Genomic DNA, 22,914 nt, shown 5'->3' on the forward strand with positions numbered 1-22,914 from the left:
TCGAAGCACTGCAATCCATAAGCTTTGGGTTGATCCACAATGCCCTTAGAGAGGGATTCCCCAGTGACAGTGAAGGAACGGTGATATGTTCCCAAGTCAGGATTGTGAGTGTCTTGGAGGGAAACTTGCAGGTAGTAGTGTTGCTATCTATCTGGTGCTCTTGTCTTGTTAGATGGAAGTAGTTGTAAGTTTGGAAGGTGCTGTTTGAGGATCTTTGGTGAATTTCTGCAGTGCATTTTGAGGTAGTACACACTGCTGCTTCTAAGCATCAGTGCTGGAGTGAGTGGATGCTTGTGAATGTGACGTCAGTCTAGAGAACTGCTTTGTCTTGGATATAGTCAAGCTTTTTGAATTTTGTTGGGGCTGCACCCATCCAGGCAAGTGGGTATATTCCATCACACTCCTCACTTGTGCCTTGTAGATGGTGCATAAGCTTTGGGGAGTGAGGAGGTGAGTTGCTCGCAGTATTCCTAGCCTCTTATCTGCTATTGTAGTCATGTGTTTATGTTGAGTTTCTCTCCATGATAACCCATGAATATTGATAGTGGGGGCTCAGTAATGGTAGCACCATTGAATGTCAAGGAGCAGTTGTTATATTGCCTGTTACTGGAGATGGTCATTACTGGGCATTTGTGTGGCATGAATGTTACTTACCACTTGTCAGCCCAAGCCTGGATATTGTGTATATCTTGTTGCATATGAGTGTCGACTGCTTCGGTATCTGAGGAGTTGCGAGTAGTGCTGAACATTGTGCAATAATCGGCGAACATCGGCAACCTTATGATGGACAGAAAGTCATTGATGAAACAGCTGAAGATGGTGGGGCTTAGGACTCAATCCTGAGGAATTCATGCAGAATTCATGTTCTGGAACTGAAATAACTCAACTCCATCAGCCACGACTATCTTCCTGTGTGCCAGGTATGACTCCAAGCAGCAGAAAGTTTGCCCTCTGATACCCATTGGTTCAGGTTTTGCTCTGGCTCTTTGATACACGCTTGGTCAAATGAAGCCTTGACATTAAGAGCTGTCACTCTTTCCTCACCTCTGGAATTCAGCTTTTTTTTTTGCAGCCATGGTTCAAACAGGGACAATGAGGTCAGGAGCTGAGTGGCCCTAGCAGAACACAACCTAGGTGTCAGTGAGCAGATTATTAATGACATTGAGTCATAGAGCTATAATGTGTGTAGAAACAGACCCTTTGGTCCACCTCGTCCATACCAGCTAGATATTCTAAACTAATCAAGTCCCATTGACCAGCACTTGGCCCATATCCCTCTAAACTCTTTTTATTCATGTACCCATCCAGATACCTTAAATGTTGTTAATTGTACCTGCCTCTGCCATCTATTCTGGCATACTAGGGGATACTAGTGAGAGAGGGTCATGTCTTGGGTCTCACAAGTATCCTTACATACAGATAAGGAAGGACACTGCTTCGACTGGGACAACACTTCCATCCTAGGACAAGCCAAACAGAGTCACACACGAGAATTCCTAGAAGCATGGCATTTCAACCGGAACTCTATCAACAAACACATTGAGTTAAAAGAACTGGAAATGACATCACTACAGGAAATGACCTCACCGACCCAAAGAAGCCCAAACATATAAATAGAAAGCAGGAATCATCAGCAGTACTTTGCCTGGAGGCCCACTGAAGATGTTACCGAGTAGTTACTGAAATGTCTGCAAATGGACCTTCTAGCTTAGCGAGCAAACCTACATCCAGAACTTCAACTTGAGCTACAAATCTTCTCAAAACCCACTAAGTGATTGATACAACTGAGTGGTTTGGGGTCTGGAGTTATATATAGACCAGATCAGGTGAGGATGGCAGATTTTCTTCCCTGAATGATGTTGGTGAGCCAGGTGACAATTGACAATGGTCATCAGAAGATTTTTAATTCCCAATATTTTTGTTGAATTCAAATCCCACCATCTGCCTTTAGCTCAGTTTCTGGATTAATAGTCTAGCAAAAATACCACTAAGTACAATTGCAACATTTAAGAGACATTTGGATGGGTATACGAATAGGAAGGGTTTGGAGGGATATGGGCCAGGTGCTGGCAGGTGGGACTAGACTTGGTTGGGATATCTGGTCGGCATGGATGGATTGGACCGAAGAGTCTGTTTCCGTGCTGTACATCTCTATGACTCTATTATCACCTTCCCAGTGGATTTGTATGTGGACCAGATGAGGTCAGGGTGTCAGTTTTGTTTTCTAAAGAACATTATTTAACAAAATATATTTTTTCTCCTCCTGACAATCGACAACATGGTCATCATTAGACTCTTGATATTATATTCAGTATTGATTTAAAATTCCATCATTCATCAAGGTGGGATTCAAATGCAGAACATTACCTGAGTCTCTGGATTAGTAGCCTAGTGATAATATCATTAGGCCATTGCCTCGCCATGTTAATCTTCAACTCGATCCTGAACACAGCATTTAAATGCTTTGTCTTTGCATAGAATGTCTTACTTGAATATGAGAAATTTATTCCAACTATCTGTTACTTTTCTTTGCAGGGAAGTCCTGAAAGAAGATGAGACTGGTTCCCTTAAAGCTACTATTGATGACCTTCTCTCCAAAGAAAAACGGAAAAGGTAATATAGGGTCCAAGTTATTTTACTTCTATTTATTGAAGGACAGCAGCATGAAAATTAATTTTATGCATTGTGGAACTGAGTATTGTCTGTCTATAGTAATAAACCACTCGCATGCTTCCACCATGTAGATAATATTTTTGTTATATTTGATTTCACAGATACATCTGAGCATTTCCAATGCCTCTCAGACTCAGTTGAGGCAAACAAGAGGGTGTCGGTTTTTTTTTGGATTGTGAAATTTTGGAATTTTGGGAAAAGGCAGGAAATTGGCAGTAGAGCATAGAGCCGGCGTGGATACGATGGGCCGATGACATCGTTCTGTGCTGGCGAGGCAATGGCCTAATGATATTATCACTAGGCTACTAATTCTGTGGATTCTGTGATCTTAATAGAAACTTAAATTAATCTTTTAAGAGGAACAGCAGTTCTATTTCTTCCATGTACAAGTTGAGAAATCTGCCAGGGGGTTTTGTACTATTATCTGCAACAAGTCTACATTCTTTGGTCAATATGTGCTAGGATTTCACAATCCTGTGTGTTACAAGATGATGCTTATCAATGATCTTGTAAATAGGGGTCCAGTGTTACTCGGGACACATTTTGAATTGATCTAGGCTTGCAGTATGATTCATTTGCTCTGCTCGATACCACATTTCATCATACACTGCGCCCTGTTCTTCATAGCTAAAAGGAATTTGTCAACTTTTTTTTCTGTTAAGACAGCCAATTCCTGCTGTATCCCCAAAGCAAAGGCCTGACAAATCAGGTTTGAAATTAATCAGTTAACAAAGACTCCTAACAATTCCTGCTGCATATGCTAACCTTTCCTCACCCAATCAGAAATACTGACAACACTATTAGAAGAACCAAAGACACAAACAACAGACACCGCCAACTTCATCAGCAAAGATAACATCATCAAACGAATAGACCTGTGCCTCCCTACCTATTTCAGTTTCAATAACAAGACCTACAAGCAAATCAACGGAACACCCATAAGATCTCCGATATCAGGGTTCCTAGCAGAAGCAGTAATGCAGAGACTTGAATAAACAGCTCTTCCAACCATCCAACCCAAACTTTGGGTCCACTACGTGGATAACTCCTTTGTCATCACTAAACAAAACAAATTAGATGAAACCTTCAAGACTACTGATAATATCCTTACTGGCATAAAATGCACAAATGAGGAAGAAAACAACAACAAACTGCCATTCCTAGATGTCACGGTAGAGTGAACAATCCGTGGGGGAACTTCAAACCAGTGTCTACAAGAAAACGACACATACAGACTAAATACTCAACTACAGAAGCAAATGAAGCTGCATTGGAACATTATTTCAATGAGCCACCATACCCTGCAGCACCGAGGAACTACGAAGAGCAGAAGAAAATCACTTATACAGCATTTTCAAGAAGGACAGGTACCCAATAAACACGGTCCACCGATTTCTCAGCAACAAACCCAAACAAGCAGACAGAATGTGCCCAGAAAAGCTAGCCACTTTATCCTACATCAAAGACATCTCTGAAATGACTGCCAGACTACTCAGACATCTTGGCATCATGTTAACCCACAAACACAATTAAACTGCAGCTAGTTAACTTAAAAGACCCGATACAGACAGCAAGCAAAATGAACATCATTTATACAATACCTTGCAAGGACTGTAGCAAGCACTACATTGGACAAACAGGCAGAATACTAGCCACTAGGATACGTAAAAATCAACTAGCTACAAAAAGTCATGACCCCTATCACTAGTACCCTTACTTACAGATGATGAAGGACACCACATCCTAGGACAAGTCAAACAGAGGCATGAGAATTCCGAGAAGGAACTCTATCAACAAATGCATCGATTTGGACCCCATCCACCATCCTCTGAGAAAAAGAACCAGAAATGACATCACCAAACACCGAAAGAAACCTAAAAACACAAATAGAAAGCAGGACATAACACTAGCGCTTCACCGGAGCTCACTGATGATGTTACGTCATATAGTGATGAAAAGTCTGAAACCAAACCTTCCAGCTCAGTGAGCAAACTCCCATCCAGAACAAAAGTAAAAGATTTAATCAAACAACTCAAAGTCCACAGTTTGTCTGTCTGACGGATGGACTCAGATAACGGAAAACAAATTTCTTAACATCAACTATTTGTTATAAATAAATCGATTCAAATGAGAGGTAAACACAAAATTTGAATTGTAAGCATATAATTCTACAATTTGAAACGCTAGCCCCCATTTAAACCCTATACACATACAGACAGATACAGACAAAAAAACAAACATGGATATTATATGAATGAGAGGGAAACGTATTGGGAAAACCCAGTTCAAAAGCATCAGTAGACAAGATACAATGAGATGACCTTTTATTTCTTCCAAGTTCTTTGATCTTCACATCCAAGTCTTTTCAGTTTTTTTGCTGAAGACACATGGCAGGGGATTGCCATGTTAATTGTTTAGTTTCTTCGTCACTGATTAGAGGTACCAACCTAAAGCGAATGGTTGCAGAAATTAGCTGTCTTTCAGTTCTTGGTTACTTCACTACGGAGAGAGAAAAGAGAGTTGCTGCCTCTTGAAGTTTAGAGACTTGCTGCCTGTGTATTGTTCACATGTAAGCTACTTGCCTTCCCAGAAGCCAGTCAGAGAGTTGGTGTCATTATGATGTCTCCTCACCTCCACAAGTGGTCCGAATCGAAAAATAAAAATCAGTGGTTTGTTTCTGGATGAAGTGTTCCTTGAACACATACCTATCCATGTTGCTGCTCAGTCTCAAACAACTTCCCCCAGTACCTGAGCCAGTTAGTAATAATTACCATAGTCCCAGAGGACTATAGGGCTGCTCTCTCAATAGAGACACACCCCACTCCTCCATTTACCATTGATGAAATGTGCTTTTAGAAGACTTTATGATTTCTTCTTACATTAGCTGCTGTTTTTTTGTCATTATCCCTTGTTGTTTCTCAAATTTGTTTTTTCACCTCCCTGAACATTCTGTACTTGGTTCACAACTGTATTTACTATCAGACACTTGTAAAAAGAATCCTTTTTTAAAAACGTAATTTCTATCTCTTTTATCATCAAGGGAGCTATGGATTTATTTGTCCTACCTTTCCATTTTGAGGGAATATACCTTGACTGTGACCAAACCATTTCTTCGATGCAATGATCACTGTCCCCTAATGTTCCTGCACTGTCACTTGATTTATTTGGTCTTCCTCATTCTCATGCACCAGGTCTAGCAGAGTCTCCTTTCTTGTTAGATGGACACACACTGTGTAAGAAATACAATCTAGCAATGCTTTTCCCGTTCTGCCTATACTACTACCACTGTCCCAGTCAACATACGAATAGTTAAAGCCCCATTATAACACCATATGATGTTTACACCTCTCTGTAATTTCTTTGCAGATTTGTTTCTCTGTATTCTTCCCACTAGGTTGTGGTCTATAAATTATATCAAGCAATGTAATTGCACCCTTCCTATTCCTTAGCACTCGCCAAACTGATTCAGTCCTTGAACTCTCTGAAACATCCTCTTTCTCAGCACTGTAATGCTCTCCTTAACCAAAATTACCACCTTTCTTTCCTTTCCTATATTTTTTGAATACCTTGTAACCAGGAATATTGAACACTTAGATCTGCCCTTCCTTAAATTAGGGCTCCTAATCACTGCAACGTCATAATCTCACAAGGCAATCGGGGCCTGTAACTCCCAGTCTTATCTGACTGAACAGAGTACAGCTAATATATGCAGTGCAACTGTGATTTAGACTTCATTACTTTCTCCCTTATTCTGAGTCCACCTATTACTTATTATTATGTATTTTAGTGCTATCTGCCTCTCCCAGTGTTCCGTGCACCCTGATGTTACTGTTTAGTATTATTTTATTATATTCACTCCTGGTTTCTCCACCCCGACTGAGTTAATTTAAACCCTCCCACACAGCACCAGCAAAACTCCCCCAAGAAACTCAGTCCTTGGCTCTATTTAGAAGTAACTGGATTATTTTTGTATATAAGTGCCATTTTCCCCAGAGCCAATCCCGGTGTCCCAGGAAATTAAAGCCCAGAAACAGGGACGCAGAATTCATCATAATTTTTCAAAGTAGATGAATCTTTGATAACGAGAAAGAAAATGAATTTGGGGAAAAGGCATGGGAATGGAACAGTATGGATCACCATTTTGTGTGACTTTCTAATCTTTCAAGACCATCCTCTGCTTCGATTCTCCAACAATCAGAGTTTGTTTATGACTCTTCGGGCTGCCTGTTAATCCTTTCATAATTTAAAAATGACTCTGTTTAATCAATGTGCTTGTGGATGATCCTGATTTTGATTTGTGATCCTGATTTTGATTTGTTGATGTTTCCCCTTACTTATTCTGCATCTCCTTGTAGGGTATTTGAGCACCATGGACAAGTTAGACTTGGAATGGTAAGTGATTTGCAGGTGATCTCTAATTTTTTTGCAGACATCAGAATGACAATTAAATAGCTTGTCACCAGTTTTTCTGCAAAATAGAATTTTATTAAACTCATTGCATTCATGCATATGCAAGCTGCATAATTGCTGAAATCCACTGTACCTCTGCATACCTGCTTACTGAAACCCCCCTGACTGTCTATTAGCTCTCAACTGGACCAATCCAATGCATCCCTGGCCAGTCTTCCATGTTCTACCGTTTATAAATATGAATGATCTGATCTTCATTGTCTTCTGGTTAAGTGATACCTGTATTTTCCAACTCTTCTCCTTGCTTTTGAATCCTTTCATAGCCTCAATCCTCCCTATCTCTAATCACATCAAGCTTTACTACTCTGAGATATCGGCATTCATCCAATTCTGCCCTCTTTCATATCTCTAACCTTAATTACTCTACCATTAGGTGGCCATGCCTTCAGCTATGAAGACCCTAAAATTTCCGAACTAAATCTCTCTGCTACTGTAAATCATTTATGATGGTTGATAAACTTAACTCTCTACCCAAGGTTTTCGTCAGCTGTCCTAATATCATCTTGTGGACCTTGACAAATTTATTTTAGTAATGCTCTTAGATAGCACCTTGGCATATTTCATTATGCTAATGGTGCTGTATTAAATAAAAATTATCGTTATTACACAAATAGGGAATGTTGGAGAAACTCAGTAGGTCTGACATCATCTGTGGAGAGAGAAACAAAGTTAACATTTTGAGTTAAAACTATACTCAAACTTGAAATCTGTTTCTGTCTCCTAACTCAGTTTCTTTCTCCACTGATACTATCAGACCTGCTGATTTTCTCCAGCATTCTCTGTATTTGTTTCAGGTTTCCAGCAGCCACAGTACTTTGCATCTATGTTTATGTTGTTCATGTTACAATACTCTGAATGTTGTCCTTGGATTGATCTTCTAACTTACAGATGCGACACTTGTATGTGATAATAGACATGTCAAGATCAATGGAAGATCAGGATTTGAAACCGAACCGACTTACCTCAACATTAAAGGTAAGTAAAGTGCACGTTGGAAGGCCTCCCGACATTTTAACCTTGACAATTCAGAAAGTTTTTCTTAAATTAATTTCACAAATATGAAAACAGTGCAATAATTTGTTGAATTCTTGAACAATCTAGCCAAGTTCCTACCTAACTTGTCATCAGAGCATGAACCTCTACACAGACTCACTACTAAGCATGTACATTGGTGCATAAAGCACAGAACGAGAAACCATTTTCTCTAGAATGAAGCATTTAATGTTGACAATGTCATTGCTGAGATACTACAACAGCAACAATGAAATCACCTTGCAGTGACTTGGATGCAACTCCACTGTAGCGGGAAAAAACAGTTGCATTTGCAAGTAGGGCGTTAACACATACTAAACAAGTCTATGCTCAGTTTGAGGAAAAAGTGCCTAACTGTTATCATTGCTGCTAAGTATTTTAATCACCTGTTTGGGAGAGACAATGACCAGAAACTGCTTCAAAGTATAATCCTGGACCTGCCTGTCTATGTTCCAAAGCATCTGCAAAGAATATTCCTTCACTTGCAGAGATATCATGTGGATGTGACATACAAACAGAGGAAACAAATATCAGCAATGTACGTAGAGTTGAGCACAGGACTCCTCCATATGAAGAAAGTTGAGATGCTAAGACAGAGCATGAAATCTTCCACTTCTAATGAGAAGAACGTTTTTATATGCTCTGGAAGTCATCAACCCATCAGAGACATGGAATCTGGAAGGCAAACAACATGCTTAAATTAACCAAACTATTTTACACGATACAATTCTCTAAGTAGTCCAGCATGAAAGAATAGCTCAAAAGCAACATGGGTACACCTGCTGCTACAAGACAGTATTGGGCATACAGAAATTAAATGACAAATCAAGATGGATTCTTGTATAAATCAAATGAAGTTGTCACCTATAGGGAGATAAGTAAAGAGATGCTGAAGTGCATCAATGCAATACATCAAGGAATTGAGTCAAGTCTGAGGATGGCAAGATAAATACTCAGTTGGCCAAACATGAACAATGAAACGTAAGGACCACACCAGTGGTCAAATACCAAGCTAAGCAAGCTGAAGAGCCATTTTTGATGCAAACATTCCAGATAGACCATGGGTGAAAATTAACATAGACTTCCCACCCATACCCATTCCCCTACCCTATATTTCCCATGACTAACCAACATAGCCTGCACATCCCTGAACACTATGGACAATTGAGCATGATAGTTTCTCAAGAGTGGAACCCGGGTCCCTGGCACTGTGAGGCAGCAGTGCTAACCACTGAGCCACCGTGCTGCCCAAATATCTTTGAAGTGTGGAAGCAGGCCATTGGCCCGTTGAGTCCACACCGACCCTCCAAAGAACTATCCCACCCGCACCGATCCTCCCTACCCTATCACTGTAATCCTGCGTTTCGCACGGCTAATCCCTCTAGGCTGGACATGAGAGGGCAATTTAGCATGGCCCATCCACCTAACCTGCACATCTTTGGAGTGGCAGAGAAATCAGAGCACGTGGAGGAAATCCACATCGACATGGGGGGAATATATAAACTCCACACAGACAGTTGTGTGGGATTGGAATTAGAGCTGGGTCGCTGGCACTGTGAGGTAGCAGTGCTAATCAGTGTGCCACCGTGCCACCCCAATTGAATAAAGTGGCCTCACCAATGTCTGTCTTGAGTATAGCTCTGTCATTTCAATCTGGAGTTGTATCTTCTTTCCTGCATTTGTCAACATAACAGTTTATATGCTGTTATCAGGAGTTTGCGATGAGGCTGAGTAACATTACTATTAATGGACATGCCTTTTTACTGGATTATACTGTTTGTGCACATTATTACAGTTTAGGAAGCAAACAACCTAAATCATAAATAACAGAAAATGCTAGAAATGCTCAACAACAGGTAAGGCAACATCTGTGAATCGAGCAACAAAGTTAATATTTCAGTTAAGGGCCATTTATTGGAATATAAATTTATGAAAGGTCATCAACCTGAAACTTTAATTCTGTTTTTCTGAGCATATAGTTTCCTTTCAGACTTTCACTTATAATATTTTGATTTGTTTTTTTATTCTCTGTTTTTTACAGTTGCTGGAATACTTTGTAGAAGAATATTTTGATCAAAATCCTATTAGTCAGGTATGAACACAAACATTTGTACATCAGAACAAGTCTACTCTTTGTCAGGCTAGTTTCTTTCCTATCTTTTCATTTCATTTCTGATTTGATCTTGTCCATGTGATAATTTTTTTCTGCCTTGCTCCATTTGCATTAAAATATTGATACATGTGCTAGTTGCATTGTAAATGGTTCCCCCTCCCCATACAATGCCCATCTCACATGTAAAATTTGTCATCCAAATTTCTCTTCAAAGAAAGCATACTCAAATACATTTGTCTTTGCAGCTCAACTCCCAAATGTGCCTTTTCTCTCAAATCCTTGAATGGGTTTTTGCCTACTTAATTTGTGCTTGCCTTTGTTCCAACATTGGAGCAAGAATAGGCGAGTCAGTTTTTTGAGCCCATGCTATTTGATCATGCCTTATCTTTACCTCATTTCTATTGTGCTTTTGTGACATATCCTTCAACAGCCTTCTGTTAAAAGAAACTTATCAATCTCATTCTTGGAAATAACAGTTCACCTAACATTCACAACCTTTGAGAAGAGAGTTCAAGATTTTCAAAGCATTCATATGAACAAGCACTTCTTAATTTGACTCCTAAATTTGTCCACCTTACTTTTAAATTTCTGTCCTCTTTTCTGTATTTCCCTAGTAGACAAAATACTTTTAGGAGATTAAAACATTGGTTAGGCCACTGTTGGAATATTGCGTGCAATTCTGGTCTCCTTCCTATCAGAAAGATGTTGTGAAACTTGAAAGGGTTCAGAAAAGTTTTCCAAGGATGTTGCCAGGGTTGAAGGATTTGAGCTATAGGGAGAGACTGAACAGGCTGGGGCTGTTTTCCATGGAGTATCGGAGGCTGAGGGGTGACGTTATAAAGATTTACAAAATTATGAGGGGCATGGATAGGATAAATAGGCAAAGTCTTTTCCCTGGGGTGGGGGAGTCCAGAACTAGAGGGCATAGGTTTAGGGTGAGAGGGAAAAGATATAAAGAGACCTCAGGGGCAACTTCTTCACGCAGAGGGTGGTATGTGTATGGAATGAGCTGCCAGAGGAAGTGGTGGAGGCTGGTACAATTGCAACATTTAAGAGGCATTTGGTTGAGCATATGAATAGGAAGGATTTGGAGGGATATGGGCCGGGTGCTGGCAGGTAGAACTAGATTGGGTTGGGATATCTGGTCAGCATGGACAGGTTGGACCGAAGGGTCTGTTTCCATGCTGTACATCTCTATGACTCTAAGACAACCATATGATGTAGGAGAACAAGGAGTCCATTCAGCTCATCAAATCTGCTGCACCATTCAGTGAGATTATGTCTTATCTGATATGTTTTTCCCCATAACTCTTGATTCCCTTACTGATTAGAAATCTGTCTATCTCAGTCTTGAAAGTACTCCTCCTCAACAGCCCTTTGTGTGAAAGAATTCCGAAGATTCTGTATCCTCTGAGAGGAAAAAAAAAATTCTCCTTGTCTGTGTCTTAAATGTGCACCCCTTATTCTGAAATTATGTCCACTGGTCCTAGACTCGCCCACAAGGGGACATTAACCTGTCCACATCTACCTGTTAAGTCCTCAAAGACTCTTCTGGGTTTCAATAAGGTTGGCTCTTATTCTTCTGTATTCCAATGAAGGCAAAAGTGAGGACTGCAAATGATGGAGATCAGAGTCTAGATTAGAGTGGTGCTGGAAAAGCAGCAGGTCAGACAGCATCTGAGGAGCAGAAAAATCAACATTTTGGGCAAAAGCCCTTCATCAGGAATTCCAATGAAAACAGTCCAATCAACTTGACCTCTCCTCATAAGAAAGTCTGTACATATCTGGTATCAGCCTAGCAAACCTTCTCTGGACTGCCTCCGGTGCCAGTATATCTTTCCTTAGATAAGAGACCCAGTCTCCCAACTATAGTTACACTAGTGCCTTGTATAGTTTTGGCAAAGGCCCCCCTTTTTTATGCACCATTCCTTTTGAAATAAATGCCGACATTCTATCTACTTTCCCTATTGCTTGCTAAACTTGGATGCTAGCTTTTTGCAATTTAAGCATGTGGACTCCTAAATACCTTTGTTCTGTATCTTTCTGCAGTCTTTCTCCATTTAAATGATATTTAGTTCCTCTATTTTTCCTGCCAAAGTGCAAAACTTTAAAATTCTTCACTTTATATTTGATCTGCCAAATTTTTGCCCCCTTGCTTAACCTGTCTATATCACTGTGGACTCTGTTATTCTCACCATTTGCTTTCACACTTATTCTTGCGTCATCTGCAAACTTGGTATAGTACATTCGCTTTTCCCTTCTGAGACATTCCTATATTTTGTAAATATTTGTGGTCCTAGTAATGATCCCTGTGGCACACCACTAGTTACAGTTTGCCATCCTGAAAATGCATCCCCTTATCCCAACTCTGTCTTCTACTCGTTAGCCAATCCTCTAGCCATGCAGATATGTTAACGTCTGATACAAGAGCTCTGATCTTATTAATTAACTTAATGTGTAATGAACACCTTTTTTAAAAAAAACATATTGCATCCACTACTACTTCTCAGCCTTTTGAATTTCATGGAATACTATTCAAGCTTCTGCAACCTGCCTTTTTAATTTAACCCTAGCCCTGGTATAATCTTGGTGAATGTGTGCACTGGGGGTAGTGTTTCGCATATTTTAATCATGCTTAGTGTGAAAAGATTTTATAACCTTGCCCTTGATTTAATCCCTCTCTTTGGCCACCACATCAGGTTAAATCACATTAGTTGCAATCTTGGTGCTCATTCAAAGTCCAGTGTTCTTATGGTCAGCCTGCCATCTTTCATCTTCCATAAAAGAAAAATGAACAGAATACTTAATCCTTGGCCAAAGACTCACAGGGAAAACAAATCACCATTGGATGCAATGTAAGGCGGAAAGAGAAGTTACTTAAGTCCCATGAAACAAAATTCAAAGTTATACATATTTTTACATGAATTGTACTCTGTTGGAATTCACAAGAAAAATTATAGTAATAGTCCAATGTACATTTATTTGAATGACAACAGGAATAAGAGAATATGTTTTTTAGATTTATTCAAATACTGCTGCCTGTATTCTGGTCCACACAAAATTTATATTCACTCATCATACCTGTGTGTTGTCTTCCATTAGCTTCTGGACCCTATATATCTTGAGATTAAAATGTTCATCCTTCTGTTTAAATGGTTTTAATGCTTTTTCATATATCTGTTTGTATAATAATCCTCCAACCTTCCTTGTACTTTGCATTCTTTCAAGTTTAGCTTTGTGTATTTCTCACTCCCTTGATTCTGTTATTTCCATCTGTATCTCAAATTGTCTAGACCCAAAGCTGTGGAGTTCTTTAACTTTGTACTTATTGTACTAATTTAAGTCATGCCCTAATCAATTAAAATAATCTGCTGTGTATATTCTGTGCTGGTATTCCAACAGAGTACAATTTATGTAACAATATGTATGATTTTTTGAATTTTGTTTTATGAGACTTGTATACGACCAGAATTACATGTTGGGGTAGACTTGAGGGGCAGCAAGGTGGCTCAGTGGTTAACACTGCTGCCTTGCAGTGCCAGGACCAGGGTTGAATCCCCACCTCGGGCAACTGTCTGCGTGGAGTTTGCACATCCCCCCCCCCCCCCCCCCCCCCCGCCGTGTCTGCGTGGGTTTCCTCTGGGCGCTCCGGTTTCCTCCCACAGTCCAAAGATGTGCAGGTCAGGTGAATTGGCCATGCTAAATTGCCTGTAGTGTTAGGTGAAGGGGTAAATGTAGGGGAATGGATCTGGGTGGCTTGCTGTTTGGAGGGTTGGTGTGGACTTGTTGGGCTGAAGGGCCTGTTTCCACACTGTAGGGAATCTAATCTAACCTTAATTATTTTCTCTTTCTGCCTTACATTGAGTCAAATGGTAGTTTGTTTTAGCTATGAGTCTTGGGTCAAGGAGTAAATCTGTTGATTTATTTTTCACAGCAGCTAAATATTGTCTGTTGCTAATTATCTTTTATTTTTATTTTAGATTGGTATTGTTACTACAAAAAACAAAAGGGCAGAAAAGCTTACTGAACTTGCTGGTAATATAACTTTATGCCACATATGTTTCATATTTTAAGACTACATTGAAGTAATTGTATGAGATATAAAATCAGCTGTGTAGCACTGCATTCAGTAAGAAACTGTTGAGCAGCATGGTCAGCTCCACTCTCCAGATTTTCTTTTGCCAGCTTGCATGCCAATGGTTGTGCTCTATTCTGTTCCCGGATCATTTTCCCAGAGGCAAGAGCAGTGGGGTTACCTGCCTGCAAGTGGCATATCTAGCCAGTTTAAGGTAATTAAAGGCCTGGTGAAGCTGATTGAGAATTTTTGGATTGCTGTTTGAGCTGCACACTGGAGTTCAGCCCACAAGAAAATCTTGCCGATTGTTAAAATGAGATTAAAAAGGCTTGCTAAGGACTCAAAAGAACTGGAACCTACTTCTACTCTTGAGCATATTTCTGTATTCCTGCTTGCATTGTGAAACAAATATTGTAATGAATCTCTGTAATGGATATTATCAGTGGATTACATAGCATTCAACTGACTTTGTAACAGTACACTATTTGAAGAAGATCTATGTACAAATCAATCATCTCTGTTTGCATTCTCAGAGTCATGTTTTCCACTGTGTCTTCAAATTTGATTGGTAGTGTGTAATGTATTTGCATGCTGTGAAAATGAAATTAAGAAAAAATACATAGAATGGTATTGTGAAGACCTTTGACCCAGAAGCAGTACAACACAAAGAAAATTTGTAATTTCTTTAAATTGTCTGTGGTATTTGTAGTTATTTTCAAGAAGACTTGTTTGAAATTAACTTTTAAGATTTTGTCTCAATTGTAAAGGAATTAATAGGATTTTCTTGCATAAGAAATTCTAATTCATGTTACCTGTCACTCCTTGGCCTGGAAACAGTGCAATTAAAAGAAATTAAGACAGAGGCCACATGGCTAGACATGAAGAAAAAGTAGAAGCAGGAAACTGGAATGTAAAAGCCATCAGCATGCAGTTGCAAGTACAAAGAGAAAGCTAACAGAAAGAGAAAGAGAAACACCGAATTTGTGTAAAGATAAGTCAGAAAAGCTCTATGATTTCTGTTTGGCAGTAAGAAAAATTGATTTCCAGAATTTTTTGGGGAAGTGATGAATGAGTATGCTAAAAGGAACCAATCCTAAAAGGTAGTATGCAGAAGGCAACATGCAGAAGGGTTGAGGGTTTATATTAGAGCATCAGATTGTGAACCATGTGTTGTTGATTGGCAAGTAAAAAGGAACTCTGGAAAGACATACCACGGAGACTGACATCACCCAAGTGAGAGGGTTGGCATATGTTCACTGGTTAATTCTAATGAGATAGGCTAGGTCAGTGAGAATCATGGGCTCAGTTGATTGAGTTTTAAAGACTGAGATTGTGCATGGTGCCATATTTGTTGAACAGTGATGTTTACAACTTTTATTTGAAATATCATTGCCTGTTAATTATTGTTTCATTTTCATTGGTTCTAATTTATTTTACAAAGAGTGAAATCATCTTGATAATTTCTCCTTCTGGAGGCAGTATGATAAATTTGGTTTACTAGTATCAGTGTTTGTTATTTTGGACACAGTGGACACTTGCATCATTGGAAAAAAAAAGATTTGATTGAGCAGTTTATTTCCATTATGTTCCTTTTTTTAATCCCACAAGAACTCTGCTTTGGTCTGGCATCACTGTTTAGTCTAATTGGATTGGATATTGAATATGCAATATCAATATGAATACCATTTGGTTTTCATAACAACTTGTAATAAATGCAGTATGCAAATTCTACGATTTCATTTATTGAAACACAGACTTTCTATTCCTTTGCATAGAGCCTGTTTGTAATTTCTAATTGAGACTGGTATTGTCATTGTTTCTGTGATAGGAAATCCAAAAAAACATAAAGAAGCCTTAAAGAAAGCTGTAGGTTTGTCATGCAGTGGAGAGCCTTCACTTTACAATTCACTCAGCTTGGCCATGGAGACTTTGAAGTAAGTATTTTTGGATTGGTTCTAACAATTTTCCACCAATCTCCCCACTGAAACCCAGCCTGCCCCATCCTTTTGTTTGTTTGGTTTTGTTTCTGTTTGTATTTTTGTTTAGTTTTCCATCTGAGATGATTTGAGCTGTATTTTACCAGATTTTGGACTAGATCAGTACAGATGACAATCTTTGTTCTGATTCTTCTCCCCAAAAGGCATATGCCTGGACACACCAGCCGTGAAATACTTGTCATTTTTAGCAGTCTTACAACATGCGACCCATCCAACATTAATGACCTTATGAAGGTAAATGCTTCAAATGCTTTGATCCTATCAGATAAAAATAACACGTGTACCTACCTGGTATATGTGTGCACATGTCTGTACCTATTCTAGAGAAGTTATTATCTGGATTGGACATTTGGCAACTGAATAGGAAGAATATTGGAGGGTGATGTGAATTGAGCTATTTTTCCACATCTCCCACAAAATCTGGTACTCTACTCTCAGCCTAAGGCCACTTGCTGTAATTTTGTGCTGTGGGAAAGGGCTAGGGAATGAGATTATGTGGAAGGATAATGCACAGAAATATAGAAAATAGGTGCAGGAGTAGGCCCACCATTCAATATGATCCTGGCAGATCATCCAATTTCAGTATATTACACCGCTTTCTTCCCTTTAGCTGCAAAGGCCACCGCCTGCTCCTTCTCGAATGTATCTAACAAACTGGCCCCAACAGCTTTCTGTGCTGTTTTAGATTTGGCAGAAATATAGTTGCAATATTTATCATCATTTATGATTTCTTCAATAACTGGAATTTTCAAGAGACTTTATTGCTTGCTTCATGCTGAATTGATGATCATATCTGGGGTGATTGAAGAGAATAATACTTTTGACTTGAGAGCTCAGGGTCAGGAGGAGAAAATCGAGCAAGGTTTCTACTTCTAACACTATTTGACATGTGCTGCAAGTTGTAAATATGGATATTGAGGAAGTACTGTTGGTTTAACTGTTATGGACTCTGTAGTTGATTAGCTTGTTGCTTTTGTACATGAATAAGAATCATGATGGTGAGGTACTGGATGGAAGATGGAAGAAAGAATAATAACTGGCAGAAAACTGGGGAAGGAAAAATATTTAATTCTAATTTTGTTACAACTTTGTTTTGGTGTTCTAAAAGTTTTGGGACAGTTATACTAATCTGTCTGTTTTTACTTTGCTTTCTGAAGTGCTTAAAAGCTGCTAAAATCAGAGTATCTGTGATTGGCCTATCAGCAGAAGTTCGAGTTTGTACTGTTCTCACCCGCGAGACTGGTGGTAGGTAATCTAAGCTATATAACTCATCCTGTTCATGTTAGTGAAGAAAATGGAAAATGTTTTTTCCTAAGTGTTTGCTTTAAATCTCACTTAATCAATGGACTTAAGGCAGTGAGTAACTGAACAGTGTAGACCAAAAGACACATAGGTTTGACTTTTGGTCTGTGCTGACTTGTAGCTGAGACAGTGTACATAGAACATTACAGCGCAGTACAGACCCTTCGGCCCTCGATGTTGCGCCGACCTGTGAGTCCAATCTGAAGCCCATCTAATCTACACAATTCTATTATCATCCATATATTTTATCCAATGACCATTTAAATGCCCTTAAAGTTAGTGAGTCTACTACTGTTACAGGCAGTGCATTCCACACTCTTACTACTCTGATGAAAGAATCTATCTCTGACATCTGTCCTATATCTATCACCCCTCAGTTTAAAGCTATGTCCCCTCATGTTAGCCATCACCATCCAAGGTAAAAGGGTCTCACTGTCCACCCTATCTAATCCTCTGGTCATCTTGTATGTCTCTATTAAGAAACCTCTTAACCTTCTTCTCTCTAACGAAAACAGCCTTTCTTAAGAAAACAGCCTTCCCTCCATACCAAGTAACATCCTGGTAAATCTCCTCTGCATCCTTTCCAATGCTTCCACGTCCTTCCTATAATGTGGCGACCAGAACAGTATGTGATACTCCAAGTGCGGCCGCACCAGAGTTTTGGTCAGCTGCGACGTGACCTCATGGCTCCGAAACTCAGTCCTTCCAGCAATAAAAGCTAACACACCGTATGCCTTCTTAACAACCTTATCAACCTAAGTGGCAACTTTCAGGGATCTATGCACATGGACACCAGATCTCTTTGCTCATCCACACTACCAATAATCTTATCTTTAGCCCAACACTGTGCATTCCTGTTACTCCTTCCAAAGTGAATCACTTCACACTTTTCCGCATTAACTCCATTTGCCACCTCTCAGCCCAGCTCTGCAGCTTATCTATGTCCCTCTGTAACCTGCAACATCCTTCTGCACTGTCCACAACTCCAACGACCTTAGTGTCATCCACAAATTTACTAACCAATCCTTCTATGCCCTCATCCAGGTCATTTATAAAAATGACAAACAGCAGTGGCTCCAAAACAGATCCTTGCAGTACACCACTAGTAACTGAACTCCAGGATGAACATTTCCCATCAACCACCACCCTCTGTTTTCTTTCAGCTGCCCAATTTCTGATCCATACTGCTAAAACTCCCTCAATCCCATGCCTCTGTATGTTCTACAATAGCCTACAATGGGAAACCTTATAAAAAACTTTACTGAAATCCATATTCACCACATCAACTGCTTTATCCTCATCTACCTGTGTGGTCACCTTCTCAAAGAACTCAATAAGGTTTGTGAGGCACAACCTACCCTACACAAAACTGTGCTGACTATCCCTAATCAAATTATTCCTTTCTAGATGATTATAAATCCTATCTCTTACAATCCTTTCCAACACTTTACCTACAACCGAAGTAAGGCTCACTGGTCTATAATTATCAGGATTGTCTCTACTTCCCTTCTTGAACAAGGGAACAACATTTGCAATTCTCAAGCCTTCTGGCACTATTCCTGTAGACAATAATGATGTAAAGATCAAAGCTAAAGATTTTGCAATCTCGTCCCTGGCTTCCCAGAGAATCCTAGGATAAATCCCATCTGGCCCAGGGGATTTATGTATTTTCACATTTCCCAGAATTGCTAACACCTCCTCCTTATGAACCTCAATCCCATCTTGTCTAATAGCCTGCATCTCTGTACTTTCCTCAACAACACTGTCTTTTTCCTGTGTGAATACTTACAAAAAATATTCATTTAGCGCCACTCCTATCTCTTGGGACTTCACGCACAACTTCTCACTAGTGTCCTTGACAGGCCCTAATCTTACTGCTGTCATTCTTTTATTCCTGACATCCCTATTGAAAACTTTAGGGTTTTCCTTGATCCTACCTGTCTCTACTACAATTATTGTTTATGCTCTGGATTAAGAAAGGGAAATATGGGATGTTTTCCTTTTGGTTGCAATGTAGAACTCTCAGTTAAAAGTGTGCATCTTAATGTTGAATAATTGGAGAATTAGACTCTGGTATATATGCTCAGCCTGCCAAACCTGGAAGGTGAATGATACCCAAATCCCAGCAATAAATTAGTCTTTTAGAAGAAGGGATCATCTTTTCTTATGAATATGAAACATAGGAAAATAGAAACAAGCAGCAGCTGTAGGCCATTCAGCCCTTGACCCTTCTTTGCCTGTTTTATAAAATCGTGGCTGATTTTATTGTAACTTCAAATTTGCATTCCCCCTGATCCTGATATTCCTTCACCCCCTGACTGAGAATCTATGCACTTCTACCTTAAGCATAGTCAAGAAATAGACAATAAAACTTCCTTAAATTTTTTTTCTGGGAGAAATTCTTAATCCGAATATCACCATCGGCTTTAATTTTGTGCGAGACAAAATGGAACCACTGTCATTAGTGGCTTTTTGTGACCAGTTGTCTGTACTGTAAGAGGCTACATAGTTTTCTTTTTGGGATGCATTGTTGCTTTCTGAAGCAATGAGGGGGAGAGCACTAGACTGAATTTGAGTGTTATAGCTGTACTGAAGTGGCTAAACTAGGGGCATGGCTAGTTCTGGAGCACTTGTCTTCACCATTATTACTGGAATATTGTCAGCCTTATTCCCCTTTCAGTTTCCAGTATTTTCAATCATATATATCACATAGAGTGAATCAAATGGATTGAAGACTGGTATCTGTAATGCTGGTGATCTCAGGCAGAGGTCAAGATTATCATCTATTAAACTTCTGGCACGGTGGTTAGCACTGCTGCCTCACAGTGCCAGAGACCCGGGTTCAATTCCCGCCTCAGGTGACTGACTGTGGAGTTTGCACATTCTCCCCGTGTCTGCGTGGGTTTCCTCCGGGTGCTCCGGTTTCCTCCCACAGTCCAAAAATGTGCAGGTTAGGTGAATTGACCATGCTAAATTGCCTGTAGTGTTAGGTGAAGGAGTAAATGTCGGGGAATGAGTCTGGATGGGTTGCGCTTTGGCGAGTCGGTGTGGACTTGTTGGGCCGAAGGGCCTGTTTCCACACTATAAGTAATCTAAATCTAAATGCGTCACTCTTGACCTTTACACTGATGTGCTGGACTCCCCATTGTTCAGGTATCTGAGGAATTGTGATGGGTGCTCAATATTGTGTAACCATCAACGAACATCTCCACTTCTGACTTTGTTTCAATGGAAGCATGATCATTGATGAAACAACTGATCTGGCAGGACTACAAAAGCTCTGATCTAATCCATTTGGTTGTGTAAAATCCATTGTTATGAAAAATGATTGGATTTTTAAGGCTCAGTCAATTTCACTTTACACTAAATTGACTTTGACTTTTACATGAGTACATACTGTATCAAACCCAAAACGCAGCAACATGTGTACTTTGTAAATGTTGTATTGGGATTTGACTGCTACTTTAGTCATTTATCTCTTGGCAGAGTTTGTGTGAGAGAGTGAAGTCATCCCTGTGAACATTTTGCTAACTAATTCTTAGTGGCAGTGACAAACGTTTGGTCACAACAGTTTTTGATCAATAATACTTTCACACCAACATGAAGTGTATTGCTATACCATGCCAGATGCCACCTTGACAGACAGCTGAGCTTGTATCCTGTGAGAAGAAAAACAGTGGTCACAACAGTGACACAAGAATATAAAGGTTAAAAATGAAATGATCAAGTTCACAAAATAATAGCATTTTAAATGTGATTTTATTTTCTTGTGGGCCCTTTTATAGGTACATACCATGTTATTTTAGATGAGAGCCATTTTAAAGAGTTGCTTAATTATCATGTGAGCCCACAACCTGCCAGTTCCAATACAGAGTGCTCTCTCATTCGTATGGGTAAGTACGTTTTTAGTCAGTTATTGTTTGAGTATGTGATACTCTTTATGTTCTTTCTTTTTGGAATATAAAGATGGATTTTTAGCATGCAATAATTATGAAGTAATTTTCTCAGTTGAATTCAGACTACTTAACAAGGAATGTACTAAATACTGGGTAATTTGTTTTTCCTCAATAATACTTTCACACCAACATGAAGTTTATTGCTGTACCATGGAGGGCATTGCCAGATGCCATCTTGACAGACAGCTGAGGTTGTATTCTGTGAGAAGAAAAACATTCTGAGGATAGTGGTCATCTGCTGTAGGTTGAGAACAATTATATTCAAATATTTTTATTTCTAAGAGTTTAAATGTTAAATATCCTACCACGTGATTTCACTTTCACTTGATGTTCAGCGACAATAAGAATTTCGGATAAGAACCAGAAGTGGAAGCTGTCCTTATTCTTACTCACTATCCAATGATGTTGAAACCTTTTACAGTGACTCCACTAACACCCCTTGCTAAATTTGTGAAATCTGCTAAAACAGGGCAATGAACCTGAGATGTTCATAACCTGGAGAAAGTGAGGACTGCAGATGCTGGAGGTCAGAGTTGAAAAGTGTGGTGCTGGAAAAGCACAGCAGGTCAGGCAACATCCAAGGAGCAGGAGAGTCGACATTTGGAGCATAAGGTCTTCGTCAGGAATGAGGCTTGTGGCCCAAGAGGGCTGAGAGATAAATGGAAGGGGGGGGGTGGGGCTGAGGGGAAGGTAGCTGAAATGCGATAGGTAAATGGACGTGGGGGGGTGATGGTGATAGGTCAGAAAGGTGGGTGGAGTGGATAGGTAGAAGGAAGATGGATAGGTAAGACACTTCAAGAGGGTGGTGCTGAGTTGGAAGATTGACTCTGGGATAAGTAGGGGTAGCAGAAATAAAAAAAACTGAGAAAATCTACATTGATACCATGTGTTGAAGGGTCCTAAGGTGGAAGATGAGATGTTCTCCCTCCAGGCGTCAGGTGCCTAGAATTTGGCGATGGAGGAGTCCAGGCGTCGGGTAGCTAGAATTTTCCAGGCATCATGTGGCTAGAGTTTTTCAGCTCCCTTGGGCCAACCTCTCATTGCTAATGAAGAGTTTATGCTCGAAATGTCGACTTGCCTGCTCCTCAGATGCTGCCTGACTAGCTGTCCTTTTCCAGCACCACACTTTTCAACTATGTTCATAACTTGTATGCTTCAACTGTTTACCAGATAAGTGATATGAATCAGAGGACGTATTCCAGTTTATCAGTTTTGTTATAACATTAGCTGAGTAAAATCTTAAAACATTTGTCCAGCTAAACCTGTAACTCTTAAATGAAATATAAAATGCTACCA

At 39.7% G+C, this 22,914-nt stretch overlaps 1 protein-coding gene across 4 annotated transcripts in view; it reads left to right on the forward strand.

Moving 5' to 3' along the window:
• Positions 1-22,914, forward strand: part of gtf2h2 (general transcription factor IIH, polypeptide 2) — a 39,754-nt gene that overhangs the window by 7,464 nt on the left and 9,376 nt on the right. For all 4 annotated transcript variants that reach the window (XM_043707894.2, XM_087999980.1, XM_043707904.2 and 1 more), the window contains exons 3-11: positions 2,536-2,613; positions 7,029-7,065; positions 8,032-8,118; positions 10,217-10,267; positions 14,269-14,323; positions 16,192-16,297; positions 16,504-16,594; positions 17,518-17,605; positions 21,448-21,555. In XM_043707894.2, the coding sequence (XP_043563829.1) occupies positions 2,536-2,613; positions 7,029-7,065; positions 8,032-8,118; positions 10,217-10,267; positions 14,269-14,323; positions 16,192-16,297; positions 16,504-16,594; positions 17,518-17,605; positions 21,448-21,555 (701 nt within the window). The remainder of the gene's footprint in view (positions 1-2,535; positions 2,614-7,028; positions 7,066-8,031; positions 8,119-10,216; positions 10,268-14,268; positions 14,324-16,191; positions 16,298-16,503; positions 16,595-17,517; positions 17,606-21,447; positions 21,556-22,914) is intronic.

The sequence above is a fragment of the Chiloscyllium plagiosum genome, unplaced genomic scaffold (assembly GCF_037043375.1).
Source record: "Chiloscyllium plagiosum isolate Xiang-an unplaced genomic scaffold, Cpla_swu_hap1 HiC_scaffold_2, whole genome shotgun sequence".
NCBI classification, from domain to species: Eukaryota; Metazoa; Chordata; class Chondrichthyes; order Orectolobiformes; family Hemiscylliidae; genus Chiloscyllium; species Chiloscyllium plagiosum.